Source organism: Harpia harpyja, chromosome 14, assembly GCF_026419915.1.
Source record: "Harpia harpyja isolate bHarHar1 chromosome 14, bHarHar1 primary haplotype, whole genome shotgun sequence".
In the NCBI taxonomy this organism is placed as follows: domain Eukaryota; kingdom Metazoa; phylum Chordata; class Aves; order Accipitriformes; family Accipitridae; genus Harpia; species Harpia harpyja.
Window position 1 is genome coordinate 1,278,785 of NC_068953.1, and position 14,533 is coordinate 1,293,317.

At 44.3% G+C, this 14,533-nt stretch overlaps 1 protein-coding gene across 4 annotated transcripts in view; it reads left to right on the forward strand.

Annotated features, from left to right (window-relative positions):
• The window catches only part of RPTOR (regulatory associated protein of MTOR complex 1), a 201,921-nt gene that overhangs the window by 160,482 nt on the left and 26,906 nt on the right, over window positions 1-14,533 (forward strand). For all 4 annotated transcript variants that reach the window (XM_052808234.1, XM_052808233.1, XM_052808232.1 and 1 more), the window contains 3 exons: window positions 2,900-3,003; window positions 4,000-4,183; window positions 6,058-6,168. In XM_052808234.1, coding sequence (XP_052664194.1) covers window positions 2,900-3,003; window positions 4,000-4,183; window positions 6,058-6,168 — 399 coding nt within the window. The remainder of the gene's footprint in view (window positions 1-2,899; window positions 3,004-3,999; window positions 4,184-6,057; window positions 6,169-14,533) is intronic.

Genomic DNA, 14,533 nt, shown 5'->3' on the forward strand with positions numbered 1-14,533 from the left:
TACACCTTTTGATCCCCTGCAGTAAAACATGGGGCCAATACTGCGAGTTTTGTGACTGCAAAAGTTCAGATTATGAGTCTGCATTTGCAAAATAGTTATTTGCAAGGCACTGCGTGAATCTAAAGCAGAATTTTTGTTTTCAAATGAGACCAGTCCTATTCAGTTTTTTTAATGAAGGCATGAATATAGATCTTTATCTACAGGAGAACTCCAGTGATCTTTAAATAGGGTGATGTCTTTCTGAGCAGCCGGTGAGTAGGTTGCACAGACGTGCATGCTTCCTGGATGTGAAATACACCGTTTTATTTCACGGGCTGATTAGACATTGCTAGTTCTCACACAGATTGTGGCTGTGTTGTGATTTATATTTATGATGCAGATTGGAATGGTACAACTCCCATTCCCAGCCTGATCTTTTAAAAAATCCAAAACGTGCTTTTTGCGTGGACCAAAACAAACAAAAAGGACCCAGTAATCAATGTTGGCCTTTTAAGACTTTTTGAATCACAATTAAGGAAAGTTTGCTTCCTCCCAGGTTGCTTCATCCAGCTGTTTTTAATGGAAGGCTTGAGGCTGAATTATCCCAGGAGTTATTCCTCCACGACATCACTCCTTGGTACAGGCTTTTCTGTGCATAAGCAAGTAATTCTGACAGTGTGTGCTTTTTTTTTTTGTTGTTTTGTTTTTTTTAAACCTGGGGTCAATTTGCAAAATTATGAATTACTGTCTCCCCTCTTGAAAAGAGATGATTTGGCTAGCAGAGGAGCAAATCCCCAGGAAATGGGGAGCTGCTGCTTCCAGCAAAATACACTGTCATATCACTGAACTGTGGCCCTCACACTGCTTGCTGCCTTCAGAAAAGAAATTGCTTTTTTATTTTTCCCAGGAAAAGGAAGGCTGTCTGCCATGCTCATCTCTCTGTGTACCCCTTCAACAAATTATTGTTAGTTGACCTTGTCCCTCTGCTGCGAAACTAGGTGACCTGACCCGTTTCAGGTGACAGAGACCTGACTGTGAGAATCTTAAAACTGAGCCTTCTGTGACTAATTAAAATCAGTTATGAATAATAATATGTCACTAGTTGCTAAATTGTTTCTACTTTCTTTCCATTCTCATGGTGTGATTGTCTGTCCCCATGTAGTAACATCTGCTCACCGGAGACCCCACTGCATTCCTGAGTGATGGAGAGATGAGTGGCCTTTAGGACCTCTCCCACCCCCATATGAAAAGGAGGAAAATAACACATAAAATGAGCGTGTCTCATACGAGGAGGCTAGCTCAGGGGGCAGCCAGGCTAACCAGAGGTCATGGCACTTGCCTTCCCAGCCGTAGCAATCTGGTGCTTGCTGCGGTGTAGGTGTGCTGTACGGTGACGGTCGTCACCGCTCCTACCCTTTGGAGCCAAACAAATGATGGTCAGGAGGGCTTGAACCCTGTCAAAGTGAGGGAGGTGACAACCTCGCTGGGTCGTTGGAGGAAGGGAGAAGTGGAGGTCATCTCAGAAGGCCTTTGGGCTCCTGCAAGGAGAGGGCAGGGTGTCTCCCAAGCTCGAGCGCCTCAGACTTTTCTCTGCAGGAGACACGTGTGGGCTTTGAGTGCAAAGACAGATACTCTTGTTCACGATGTTGGTTGTTGGTTCTGCCTTGTAAAGGCATTAACTTATGAAAGGCTCGTTAGCTGTCTGGGCTCCAGAAGACCATGCACACAGCTCTTGCTTTTTGAGGGCTCTGTGTTTCAGTAGCTGCTGGTCTTAACCTTGCTTGGCTTGAGCTGGATACCACCCTAGTGTCATCACCTGAGAACCCTGCTCAGCTCTTGCACTGTGCGAGGTGGATTTTCTTAGTGTTCTAAGAGATGATGAAAGTCATCTTGCCTGTTGGATAGCCATATTTGTTCCTCCAGGTCTTTTATGCCAGTCTGGGGCTTCCTTTAAAAATTATTTCAATATGTGAGAAATTTCAAACATTTCACAAAAGGTGGGGTTATGTGGAAGAGGAGGAAAGGAGTCCATAAGGAATGGAAGACTTCTCCCTTTCTAAAGGGGAGGCTCATTTGCACAGTGCGAGCAGCGTGCTCAGCCTGGAGCAGTGCGAGATGGTGATGTAGTGGTCTGTGCGCTTCTCGCTGCCTTTCACCTGGCTTATGTTTGAGGCCTTCCCCAGGAGAAGGAACAATAATTTCTCAGGCTCTTTCAGAAACAGGTCTTTTCTAGCTAGTGGCTGAGTGCCTGGGTACCATTTTGCAGGAGGACTGGCTGTGTTTTGTAGAGCTTAGAGCAACCCAACGATGTAAATCCCCTGCCTTCCCCATAAGAGTGGATGTGGTGCTGCTGGAAAGGGCACCCGCTAACGAACTCCGGAAAAGCTCGTTAGGGGAGATGGAGCAGCAACAGGAGACAGTTTCAGGCAGCTGCCAGATTTACGAGGAGGGTTCTGACTCAAACATGATACCAGGGTCAGAATGTGTCCTTGAATTATGGTTGTGGTATGAATTGCAGTCCTCTGCCACGAGGTGGGAGGGAAAGCCTGGTTGCTGAAGGGGAACCCCCGGGCTGTCTGCCGGCCCAGTGGCAGCTTGGTTCAAAGTGCCGGTACAGGTCGGAGGCCACAACTGATTTAGGGAAAAAGCTTATGTGTTAGTCAAAGCCGTTTCCCTGTAAGTGACAGAAGGGTACTTTCTGGTAAGTGTTTTCTGACTGAAAAAGTAGTAAAACCATCTTATGTGTTGGGAACTGCACAGGGGCTTTTTTTTCATATACGTTTTTAAACACCCACACACGCACTGATAGAGAGCTAAACTTCAGTTAACCCCAGATGTGCAATTGTATTAGATAATAAACGACGGCGGTTGGTGTTTTGCAGTCTTGGCTGTTCAGGACTCTGCTGTGTTTTTTCTCTAGGCAACAGTAAATGCTCGCCCCCAGCGCATCCTCGACACCTCCTCGCTGACTCAGTCTGCCCCCGCCAGCCCCACCAACAAGGGCATGCACATCCACCAAGTGGGGTAAGCGCCAGCATTGCTTTCTAGCACTTTTGCTGTAGTGGGTTTAGATGCTCCCTGACAGTCACTGCTCAAGCAGCCATCCCAGTTAACCGTACCAGAGAGAGTGAATATGCCGAGGTCTCGGTAGCTTCTTGTTTTAGCGCTGGTAAGGTGTTCAGAAACAAAAGCTCTGCGAAAAGGTGCGGAGTTTCTCCTGTTTTTCTTTTTTGGACAGGGTAACAAGCCACACTAATTGTCTAAAGATTAATTGAAAGGAAGAGCTAACTGTTGCTGATTTTACCGATGCACTCTGGCCTGACCTGTGTGGTATCCAACTTTCCCATTGAAGTCTGATCTGTATTTTCTGCATCCGATGATAAAAGCCAAGGTTATCTGATGATCAACAAGAGATGCCTAAGCTGCAGGGAAATTGAGATAATGGTATGGGCGAAGCTAGGATTTGAAAATTTGATTATTTCCCAAAACCTGCTCTCCAAGAGAAAATACCACACTTTAGATCTAGCGGTCCCATAATCAACATGCACCAGTAAGATTCAGAGTTGGAATGGAGGGCCCAGAACTGCACAGTGATGTTTTTTTAATCTTTTCTGATAGTAACTGTGCAATAAGATAAATCTCAGTTTACATGTAAATTAAAATGCTTTTCTGTGGGCTGACAGGACTTCCAGTCTCCCCATTGAAATACAATGGCTAATCAGTGTGCCTTAGGTCGGGCATCGTAACCTGTGGGCGTGTGACTGTTGGACCTGCAGGTTCCCGAAAATGTTAATTTTCTTATCCTCAATCTGGAGTTGGCACACTCAAGGTTAACTCTTGGTTTTGGGTTTGTATGGCTTTTGGATGGGATGGGGGGATTGTGTTCTTTTGTTTTTGTAGAGGAAGCACAGCAGTGAAGTATATATCTTATAAGAAAGAAATATAAAAGTAACGTAATTCACATGCAAGAGTCTTGTGTCCAATGATACCTAAATCCTCTCCCTCTTTTTTGATCTTTAGAGGGTCACCTCCAACCACTAGTACAAGCAGCTCCAGCCTGACAAATGATGTGACAAAACAGCCAGTCAGTCGGGACATCACATCTGTAAGACCTGCCAATGTCGGCAACATGGGGGTTCAGTATACTCCCCACTCCCACCAATTCCCCAGGACAAGAAAAATGTTTGACAAAGGGCCAGAACAGGTAAAGAGACTTTCCTTTCAGATCTGACTACTTCTGTGCTCCACTGGGTTTTGCTACACATTCTGTTCTTTGTGTTTTATTTCTACATATCTCATTTGCTTCTAGCTGCTGTTAACTCCAGATTGGCTTCCTCTAACCAGCAAAATAAAAATGGATTAACTTTAATTTTTTTTCTTCAGGATAAATTTTGTTTTGTAGCTTTTGATAGGGCATTATTCACTTCTGCTACTAAGAAGTGTTTAGTCAGAGTTAATTATTTATTCTTTCATAAACATTTGTCTGCCTGAGTGATAACACAGAGTCAGATCTGTGCCCCTCAGATGTTTTTTCTCCAACCTCAAGCAAAGCAGGGACCAAGGAGGAAAAAGGGGAGATTCCTCTTCCTTTAACATACAAACTGGCATTCCTCTTGAGAGACTGTTAGGTGCTTCTGCACCAGAATATTCACCTTTTTTCCAGCAGCCCGTACCCACTCCACGCTTGGCAGCCCCTCTTCACTATGCACAAGGGAGGATGTGAGCCCAGACTATTACTAGGAGGACCAAAGCTCATTACACAGGTCACCCTGCTGGAAGAGTGCTGACCAGTTAAGAGCTGTGAGGACCTCTGGGAAGAACAGCAGTGACTCCTCTTTTTGGCATGCAAGCAATCCAGCAAGGGTTTTGCATACATTTTAGCATTCTAAAGATAATCATCAGGTACTGGGCATTTTTCCATTTACAGCAGCATGAAGGACTGATGTGGTGCCAAGTAGAGCAATCAGTCAGATCTTAGTATGCACGAAGGACTCTGAATGTCACCTTCAGATAACTTTAGATGAGTCATGTTGGATGAATATGGTTGAGTCCAAGCACACTTGGATGTGCTTGTGCCCATCACTTGAAGACAGAGACTATTACTTACAAATGGTCAGAGTTCTTCAGGAGTCAGCTATCTGGCAATAGTTTTGTGCCTACCTCTCACTCTACTTCAGCGCATTTCCAAGATTTTTTCTGGTGCTGGCTCTGTGGATGGGAGGAAACTGAAAAGGCAGCAGGTGTGCTCTGCTGCCTGTACCAATCCACAAAGTGTGATGGAGGGAGGACACTGACCCTCCTTTTCTCCCTCCTGGTGCTATAAAAGGGAAGGATTCTCCCATCTGAAGCAGTGGGCTGTGTGCATTGCAGTCCACAGGACAAGTGGACAGCTCAGCTTTCGCATGGTCTGACTACTGAGAAATAACTGCTCTTCACTTAAATTGGCATTTCTGCCTTTCTTTAATGAATGATCTCACAGAAGGTTCCGGAGGTGGGGAGTCAATTCTTCTGTGTGGTTATGAGAAAAAAATGGTGAAGCCTTAGCAGGAACACCTTCACTTCTCATGGGCATGGCAGCACTAGCCTGGATCATATGTCTGAAAACATGGCTGACACCTCAGTGGATGGAGTGGTCTTTCTGTTTTCTTTTTGGATGTCTTGTGCTTTGTAACAGATATTCAATCCACATATGCCCTTGACGTGAAGCTGTGTCTGGCTGTGCTTTATCCTGAATCATTTTCACTGCTCCATGTTTCTCATGCCAGATGCTTGGGAGACCGTGAGAAAACTCATCCTGGGACTTTATTGTGATGATACACTGATGCTTCAGCCCTGATTCATACGGTAGCCTGATTATGTCTTGTGCTGTGCAGATGAGGGAATTTGCGCACTTCCAAAGAGTTAATGTAATGACAGTGATCTTAAAGCTAGATGTAAAAATTTCATATCCTTGGCAATGTGTTTGAGCTTTTTTCTGCCTGGTGATGTGTTGAAGGCAATCTGGGTATTACTGCCTATGCATCTTGCCCACGTGAATGGGAGGGACGTGGGTTAACATCCTGTTCTCTTTCTGGACAGACTACTGACGATGCTGATGATACCGTTGGACACAAAAGTTTCATTTCGGCTACAGTGCAGACGGGGTTTTGTGACTGGAGTGCGAAGTATTTTGCTCAGCCAGTCATGAAGGTAATTATTTGTTATCTCTGTGCATGCTTTCTGAATTATGGCACTGCAGCTCTTGAAAAGTGGTTGTGTCCTGAGTGTAGGCTAGTGGCTTTCCCTATTCTTTTTCCCTTCCTTTTCCTTTAGTCTGGGGAGGGAAAGGAATGGACTTACTTGCATCATGCTGCTCTGTGGAGCTGTGTGACCACTGTGCTTGTAACGTAAGAGGGAAGAAATCATCAGATGGAGCAGAAGAGTTACAGATGGGACAGCGGTGTATTACTAGGGAAAGAGCCCAGAACAAAAGCCTTGCACCCCATGGAGCATGTTCAAGAAAGAATGTAAAACTGAGGGAAGGTTCTATAGTTGGTCTGGATCCACCTGTTTTGCACAGTTGCAGGTTGTGTTGCAGAGTTCTTTCACTGTAAATGTTGTGCTTTGTGTGTAAATTGAAAATTGCATTATAGTAAATATTGATTTTTTTAATTTAAAAAAAATGGAATAGGGAGGGTCTTTTATTCCAGAAAGAGCTGTGAGAGGCTGGAGGAGGAGAGATGCTGTTTCTTACTGACATTCTAGCTGAATTTTCTGGCTGTGGTGATGCTAAAACAAGCAGAGAAATGGTGGAAACTGCTGCCCTGGGTGAAGACCACATAATCCCAGTGGCAGCAGAACATACCCTCTACTTGAAGTGAGGCTTGATTCTGTACTCGAGCGTGACTTCAGAGCTGTGCTCTGCTTACAGGCACTCTGTATAGATGCCTTTAACTTAAAAAGGAGAAAGTGATAGTGACTGGACATCCACATGACTACCTGGGGGAAACTTTGGAAGCATCATTGTTGTTTTGTAAAGTTAAAAAAAAAAAAGTTCTATTATGGCAAAGAATGAGGGTGGTAATAACAAATCTCCACTGAGATCTTTTTAGAAGTGAGTGTGTTCTGGTAACTAAGTTGGCTTTATGTGAAGTGAGAGAGACACCTGAGCCTTGTTCTAGGAAAAAAACAAAACAGAGCTCTTAAGAGATGGGCAAAGATAATCAGTGACTGGAAAGAGAAACTGTTGAATTCCCAGAATCTTTTAGCCAAAGATCAGGTTTCAATTTTAAGTATGAAATCAAAACAAGCAGTAAATCTCACCTTATTATAAGCAAACACGATAAGGCAAGTCTCCAGGTGCCTTGGGAGTCAAGCAGGACAAAGTGTGACAGAACTTTCAGCTTAATTTCTTGGAGGTATTGCAATTTCTGTGAATAATGATGCACAGTCTGTATTAATGCTGTTACCTGAGCAACTCCACAATGGATGTTTGTATCCAACCACTGATATTTAAATCTTAATAATGAAGAAATTGTACGTTTTATGTGCTGTCTCATCCAAGAATTGCCACTGAGCTATCTGTCACTGCTCCTTACACTTTTTAGGCATGTTAAATTGATTGGTGATGAGGTGAGGTAATTGCCCCCAAGTTTAAGGATATCAGAAAAGTAGTTACATGGTAGCCAGTTTCTGTGTAGCTTTGATTTCTTTAGAGAATCACCGGGAGGAAAGACTAGATGGTAAAGTGATTGCCTGACACTTTCTTAGCTGCTAGTGAAATTAACTTTCTTCTGATATCATTAGCAGAATAATTCATTAGGACATACATCTGGCCTGTGGGACTTGGTTGCTTGGTCAAGCTTTAAACCAGGGTTTTCTCTTATCAAGATGAGTTTTGGTGTCTTGATTCAAGTCCAGGAGAGAGTACAAGAGAAGGAGGAGGAGGAGGTGGTGGATGTTGTTCCATGTCTTAGTTCTTATTAAAAACATTTGTCTACTTTTTAAGGAAAGCTCTTCCCAGTGAAGAGGGGTGTCTTTATTAATAAAATAAATCATGGTAGACAGCCAATCAAAGGCAGGTTCAGTGAGTAGATGGGGAGCTGTATGTGTGTGTATGGGTTTACCACTTCATGTGCATAAAATAGAGAAAATTACTTCAGGGGAGGAAATAAAAACTGTGGAGCATTCCTGTACTAACTTACAGAAGCCAGGGAGGGGGACTCATGGAAATTGAGGGCTTCCCTGCACCCCAGTGAGTCCCAGAGTGTTCAGTGTCTCATCATGAGAATTAAGGTGCTGCAGACTACACCCCTGTGCACACCCCATGTGCAGTGGTCTGTGTCTTCAGCTTTTACTAGCGTAGCAGGAGTAGTAAGCATGTAGGAGCATGCATGACAGCGGTGGTCTTTTAATAGCTTCCTAAGTGTTTTTGTTTGGAAATACTCACTGACTGGGGTTGAGCTTTCTGAGCACAGACTGTCCTCAACAGCATTGTTTTAGGTAAAGTTTGAGCAAAACAAAATCTGTGTTTTCTAACAAAACAAGGAAGAGAATTGATTTCCCCATTACTTCTGTAAAGCAGCTTTAAAAGGCCAGTAGAGGGTTTCTGCTGGAAGACTTGTGTGTTATCCTGTCCTAACAGGGAATTACATGTAATCTCATAATGAGAGTGGCTGGTGTGTGTGCAAGGGACAGAAAGAAGTCTCTCTATGGGAACTTTCTTTGGCGTTTCTTGATTGCTGCTTGTGTAATCAGGCAGGACTGGCCATCCAGTAACTCGGGTGTTGGCTGAGTTTCTAGAGTGCTCCTTTCCTAGCATTGCTGTTCCTGCAGGAACAAGGAACAAACAGCCCTGGCTGGTGGCTGCTGTCTTTTGGGAACTTCAGCCTCATGAAAAAGGCAAAGAGTAAAGTCTAACGAGTACTGATGGAAAAAGATGATATTGGTGTTTAATTCCGACGCTTCATTTGGAGATGCTGCCCACCATCATAAACAGGGAAAGACAGGACAACTATTCCTGTAATGAATAAACATAAAATGACTGTGAGTGCATCTTAGTCATATTTAATTTATGAATTTAGTTTTGCTTCATAGACCTTGCTCTGAGAATGCTTTCACTGGAAAGATTGAGGGATTAATTTCCAGTGTAAATCACTGGCTCAGTTTCAAGCCATCATACAGAAGTTGACATATTGATTATCTAATCAAATAAATGGAGAAAGAAAATACTGCATTGTGAATTCTCAGTGTGCCAGGAAAAACAGATACCTACTCTAGCTCTGATCTCTACAAAAGTCTTTCCTCTTCCTGAAGACTCTGGGGCAAAAGGCTGTTCTGCTAACCACAGGCGGTCTTGGACTGAGAGGCACAGGAAAGCCTTGTTGCCAGCTGTCAGGAAGCCCTGAGTCAAGGAGAGCGGGAGCCAGCATCTGTTATTTCCAGAACTGGCAGAACATGCAGGCAGGAGCTGGTAAGGATCCTGGAAGGTGAGAATTACATAAGAAATCCTTCCTGATAAATCCCCGCCTTAACTTCAGCACTGTGTCTTGGCCGTTGTTCAAAGTCCTGGTAGAGAAGCAAGCCTTCCGTGCAATTGCTGCAGTAACGTTAACCATGGAAAAACTGTATTTACTTCTGGAGCAGTCTGCTGAATCTTTCCTGCTCCCTTCCAAACCCTGACTTCCATGTCGAGAGGGAGAGACAAAGTGTTAAAGAAGAAAAACTTAGTTGGCTTTTTAATGACACTGCTTGGTAGGGAGGTTTTAGAATTGTAATTGGTTTCAGTGTGAGTGGAAGCTCAGAGATGTTAGGAATCGGTGGCATGTCATGATCCTCATCGTGTAGCACTGTTTGTGACTCCCACGTACCTCTGGGAGCTTTGCTTGGAGGATAGCTGAGTAACAGCCAAAACCAGGTGCTTTTTTACTAAAATGACTTTCTGATGCTTAAATGGAAGCTGGCTGGGAGGGAGACAAAGACACGAATGATGAGCCTAAATAGTTCTTTTGAATAATAATTTCTGTTTTTCCAGCCAGCAGCAGCTGGGCTAGAGGTCATGGCTCTCTGCTACACACACATCCCAACGTACTCCTGTGCTTGTTTGTCACCAGAAGCTCCCTTGTGATGTGTTCTGTGGGGTTCATATTTTCATAGATTGTTACTCCCTCCTGACAAGATCATCCATACAGCTCTGTCCTGCAGGCGGATGGGCATGGGAGGAAAGGACTGCATTCTGCCTGCATGCTCTGACTCTTTCTGCTCGCTACAGTGATGGTCTAAGGGCTTGGTCAGTAAAACCTTGCCTGTTTAGCAAAGTATGCTAATTGCCTGCGTCACGCTTAACTGAACTGGTATAGAGCGTCTCTGCTAGGTTGCAGTTGTTTGCAATGATTTTTAAGGATAAGTTGAGTTCAACAGAGTTTATTTCATTAAGGATATTGTATGTTTACTTTCCAATAACACTTTAGAAGGACCCACAGGGATTTTTTTCTGCATTATTCTTGCCGTTTTAATTCTCTCAAAGCTCCGTGACCTTCCTGCAGTATTGTGCCAGGTTTCTTTCTATGCAGGCTCAGGCCCCGTTACTTTCTCTTCTTAACTTGCCTGTTCACCGAATTCCATCCAGCATCAATCAGCTTAATGATAACATTGGGACTGGTGAGACCCAGAGTCTGGACCAGAAGTGGAGCCACCTAGAGTAAGTATATAGTGCTTAGCGAGTATATTTTGGGCGTTTTCAGCTGTGATCCCAGCTGGACCTGGGGGAAGCTATTGGACACACACAGATCCTGGCGGAAGCATCTTTGCAGGAACCTCCCTTACCAGTTCCAAGGTGATGACATTCACCATCTGCAGAGCCTTTGGCACAGAGAATATGGTTGTTTGAGTCAACTGTACCAAAGCCAAGACTTTTTAACATATGCCCTTAGTGTTCTACTGCAAGGAGCTGGATTGCATTGTAAAGTGATGCATGGATATAACCCCTTCACAACATAGCGATCCTTTGGGTGAGCATCTGGGACTCCCCTTTGTTCACCTCTTCAGAGGACGAAGAGGAAGACAAAGATGGCAAACAGATGATTGTGGAGGCAGAGGCTGCCCTAGAGCATACGTGAATTGCAGGTGCTGCAGGAAGATGCCCAGGCACCAAAAGTGGAACGGGCCAGGTAAAGACATCATCCGTTCTTTGCTGTCCTGGGGGAGTAAAGGCTTTTGCTGGGGGTCGTGTCCAGCTTTTAGGTTTGTCACGGTCAAGCAGCACACCAGCAGTGCAGATGCAAACATGGGAACTGAAACAAAAAGCAACTGTTTAAGTAGGATTCCATGCAGGAAAATCCAGGCAGGGCCTTTCTCTCCCCTCATCAGTTGATGCCTCACTCATGCATTGGATCTCACTAATGTACTGGGGATCTGAGGTAGTGAAATAATCTCTCCCTAATGTTTTCCTGATACATCTACTGAGTCAGCTTTGACTACTGCCCTGCCCTGCAGTTCAGGGTATCTGCAGGAGCTGTGTGCGGTAGCAGAGGCAGGGTATGTTTGGTTTCTGTGAAGAATCATGTTTGCTGACCTGGCAGAGCACAGATGAGTTATTCACCCAGCACAAGCATTGTCTCCAGAATGGTCAAAGCAATCAGAGATTACATCTAACAAGATATAGAAGGATTTTGTCATTGTCAGTTCTGCCTGGACAGTAGAGAGGAAAGCCTTAAGTAGTGGGCTATAAAGATGCCTTTACTCTCTGCCTAAGGAAATTATAATAACCATTTTAATTCCTTTTTTAAGGACCTGCAAATGAATGCAGGGCTCAAGGATGCAGCAGAATGCTACAGTTGAAAGGAGAGTAAATGTGCTCCAGAGATTGTGCAAAAAGAAGACAAGGTTTCAGTGAGGACCAAGGACATGCACTATGTGTGTGAATACTCATGGGATGGAGCTGGGCCCTGCCTGCTGGCAGCCTAGAAAGGAGGAGGTGCAGGAACCAGCACAAGTGGATAGAGACAAGCACCTGCATCCTTCTGCACCTTGGGAAAGTGCACTGCAGCAGCCTGCTGTCCGTGAACACACGCTCCCATCGGAGAGCTTGGCCTGCACACTGCAGCCTCTTGGGGACGTCCACTGATGGGTCGGTGGTATCGCACAAGCAGCACGTTATTGCACACAGTTTTCAAAGGATCTGTATGTGCATTTTCAAAAATAAGTGTTTTGGCATTGTTGGGGAAGAGGAGTTGTACTTTTTTTGCAATAAAATCTTGTGCTCTTGCTGCGTTCGTCATGCAGGTCTTCACTTATGTTTCTGAAAGGATCTCAGGTGCGTGGGGGCTTTGGGTTGTTAGTGGTTGGACCTTTGATGGTTGGACATTGGCAGTTTATTGTCTCCAAAGCAATCAATATGTGCAGTTTAAACTTAACAAGCAGTATTGGAGATTTCTCACAAGCCAGCCTGCCAGAACTTCCCCAGAGATTTGTCATCCCATCGGTGACAAGCTATAGGTGCTGGCGATACTTCTGTCTTGGTTTCTTGCTCAGTCCCTTTTGCCATCTGCTCCTCTGCTTGCAGGTAGTAGGCAGGACACACCAGGCAAGGGGGTTTTTGAATGGAAAGACCACTACTGCCACCAAACCCCATTCGCTGGTGTTCAGCAGTGGCTGAGGCAGAAGCTGTCCTAGCGAGCTTGGGAGGATGGGCAGTCACTGAGTAGCATGGCGGGGGGGTGTTTGCTGGTCTCGATGAGCTTGGTGTGACTATCCTGGCCTGCGTTATGTGCCTTTTTGCATCACTGTTCCTGTTGACGGGGAGCCTGCACAGTCTCCCTCTTGTCAGAGTATTTCATCCTACAGTCACTTGCACTAAGCGTACTTCCAGCTGTGTGTGAGGCTTGTCTTGCCATATGCGATGTACTGATGCTATAGTGTCTAGGGACCATACCCTGAGAGATCTCTGTTATAGGAGGAATCTTTATTACAGATATCAGATGATAAAAACAACTGCCTGCTCAGCCTCCTTGGAAGAGTTATTTTTCTTCAGACCTGAAAAGCCCAGCAACTCCTTTAATCTGATATTCTTTATCTGCTAGAATAGAGAGTGCTTTGCTCAACTGCATAACTGTGTATTTCTTAGTCTTAAACTGTGAAAGCCGCTGGGTAGCTGTAGGAGAATTTACCATTCTGCTCATTCCCTTCTCTTCCCTTGGCCTTTTAGGTCTTTAATTTATTCCCAGAGAAGCTGGATTTTCATTAAGGTGTAGGTGTAATCTCGCCGCTCTCAAATCTCCTTTGATGTATTTTGTCTTAGGTTTGTTTATTGCTTTACATTATTGGTCGTTTGTCATTGCCTTTCTAATAGATGTTGTGTTCTTGAAAAATTGAAATAGTAGTGTGCTTTTTCTTTTTTGCAGGAGGAAAGGTGGAGGGTGGGTTTCTTATTTATTTTAAAGAAGCAGAAATTCAGCTCAATAATAGTTGTTTTCCAAAGTATAGTGCATTTTGAAGATAGTTTGTGTAATAGTGACAGACAATTTAAGTACTTTCTTATTCAGGGAAAAAAAGTGTGTGTTTGTGGGGAATGGAGGAGTGAAAGGACTTTGTCTTTTATGTCTGCCTTCTCCAAGAGTTACTCGTTTTGGAATAGCCATCATCAAAAGAAGCTAGACTAGAGTCCTGTAGCTCAGCCCTTTAACTGACCCAAGAATGTTTCTAGAGCAGTAATGTTACTAGTCTTGGGTAATTCTTAAAGCATTAAATAAAAGACACATCATACGTAACTCCTGCAGTGGTTTGGGGGATGAGATCATACGAGTTTATTCCTTCTGATCCTGTACTTTGACTAAGGGTAGGAATACCTGTGGTCTCTGCCCATCGTTAGGAGCAGCACCTTGACTTCTCAAGTCCCTAGCAGGAGCTGCCAGTAGTGCTGGTGCAGAATCCCAAACTGGCCTTCTGGCTAGAGGACAGATTTTGCAGGAAAGCCACGGAGTATGCTGAAGCCTGGAGGCTATGGGGTGTGAATAAATATAATAAAATAGATCAGAGTGGCTGTAGACTGCTCCAGGGCCTCTCTTCAACTTCAGGTGGAAGTTTGTATGTAATCAAACCAAGATGACATGGGGGCATCATTTTCTTGCAGCCAGTTCTGGTATGGGAAACTGAAATGGTTGCTGTTACTAGTAAATGTGATGTTTGTAACTTGAGCATCTCAGGGATCTGAAAATAAAGTAATGCCTTTTTTGGCCTGCAGTCATCTATTAGCAATGAAAGAAAGATTTTAATGTGTTCTGAGCTTTCTGTATCAAAGCTGCGTTCTCTCTTTAATCTCAAGATTGCTACGTGATGCTTTTCAGCTGAAAAGTGTTAAGTAGAGTAATCTGTATTGCACCAAAATCGGACTTGCATTGTTTAGGGAGGAGAGGGGTTACGGTGACTGCGTGTACAGTAGAAAGAGGTTCCTTACCAACCCGTCACGTGTGTCACAGCGACGGGTGATCTGAATGTGCGTGGCTTTTCAGAAACCCCATGTCATTCACTTTGGAGAAATGCCTACGACTTAAAGACAAAACAAAATACAGGACAATAA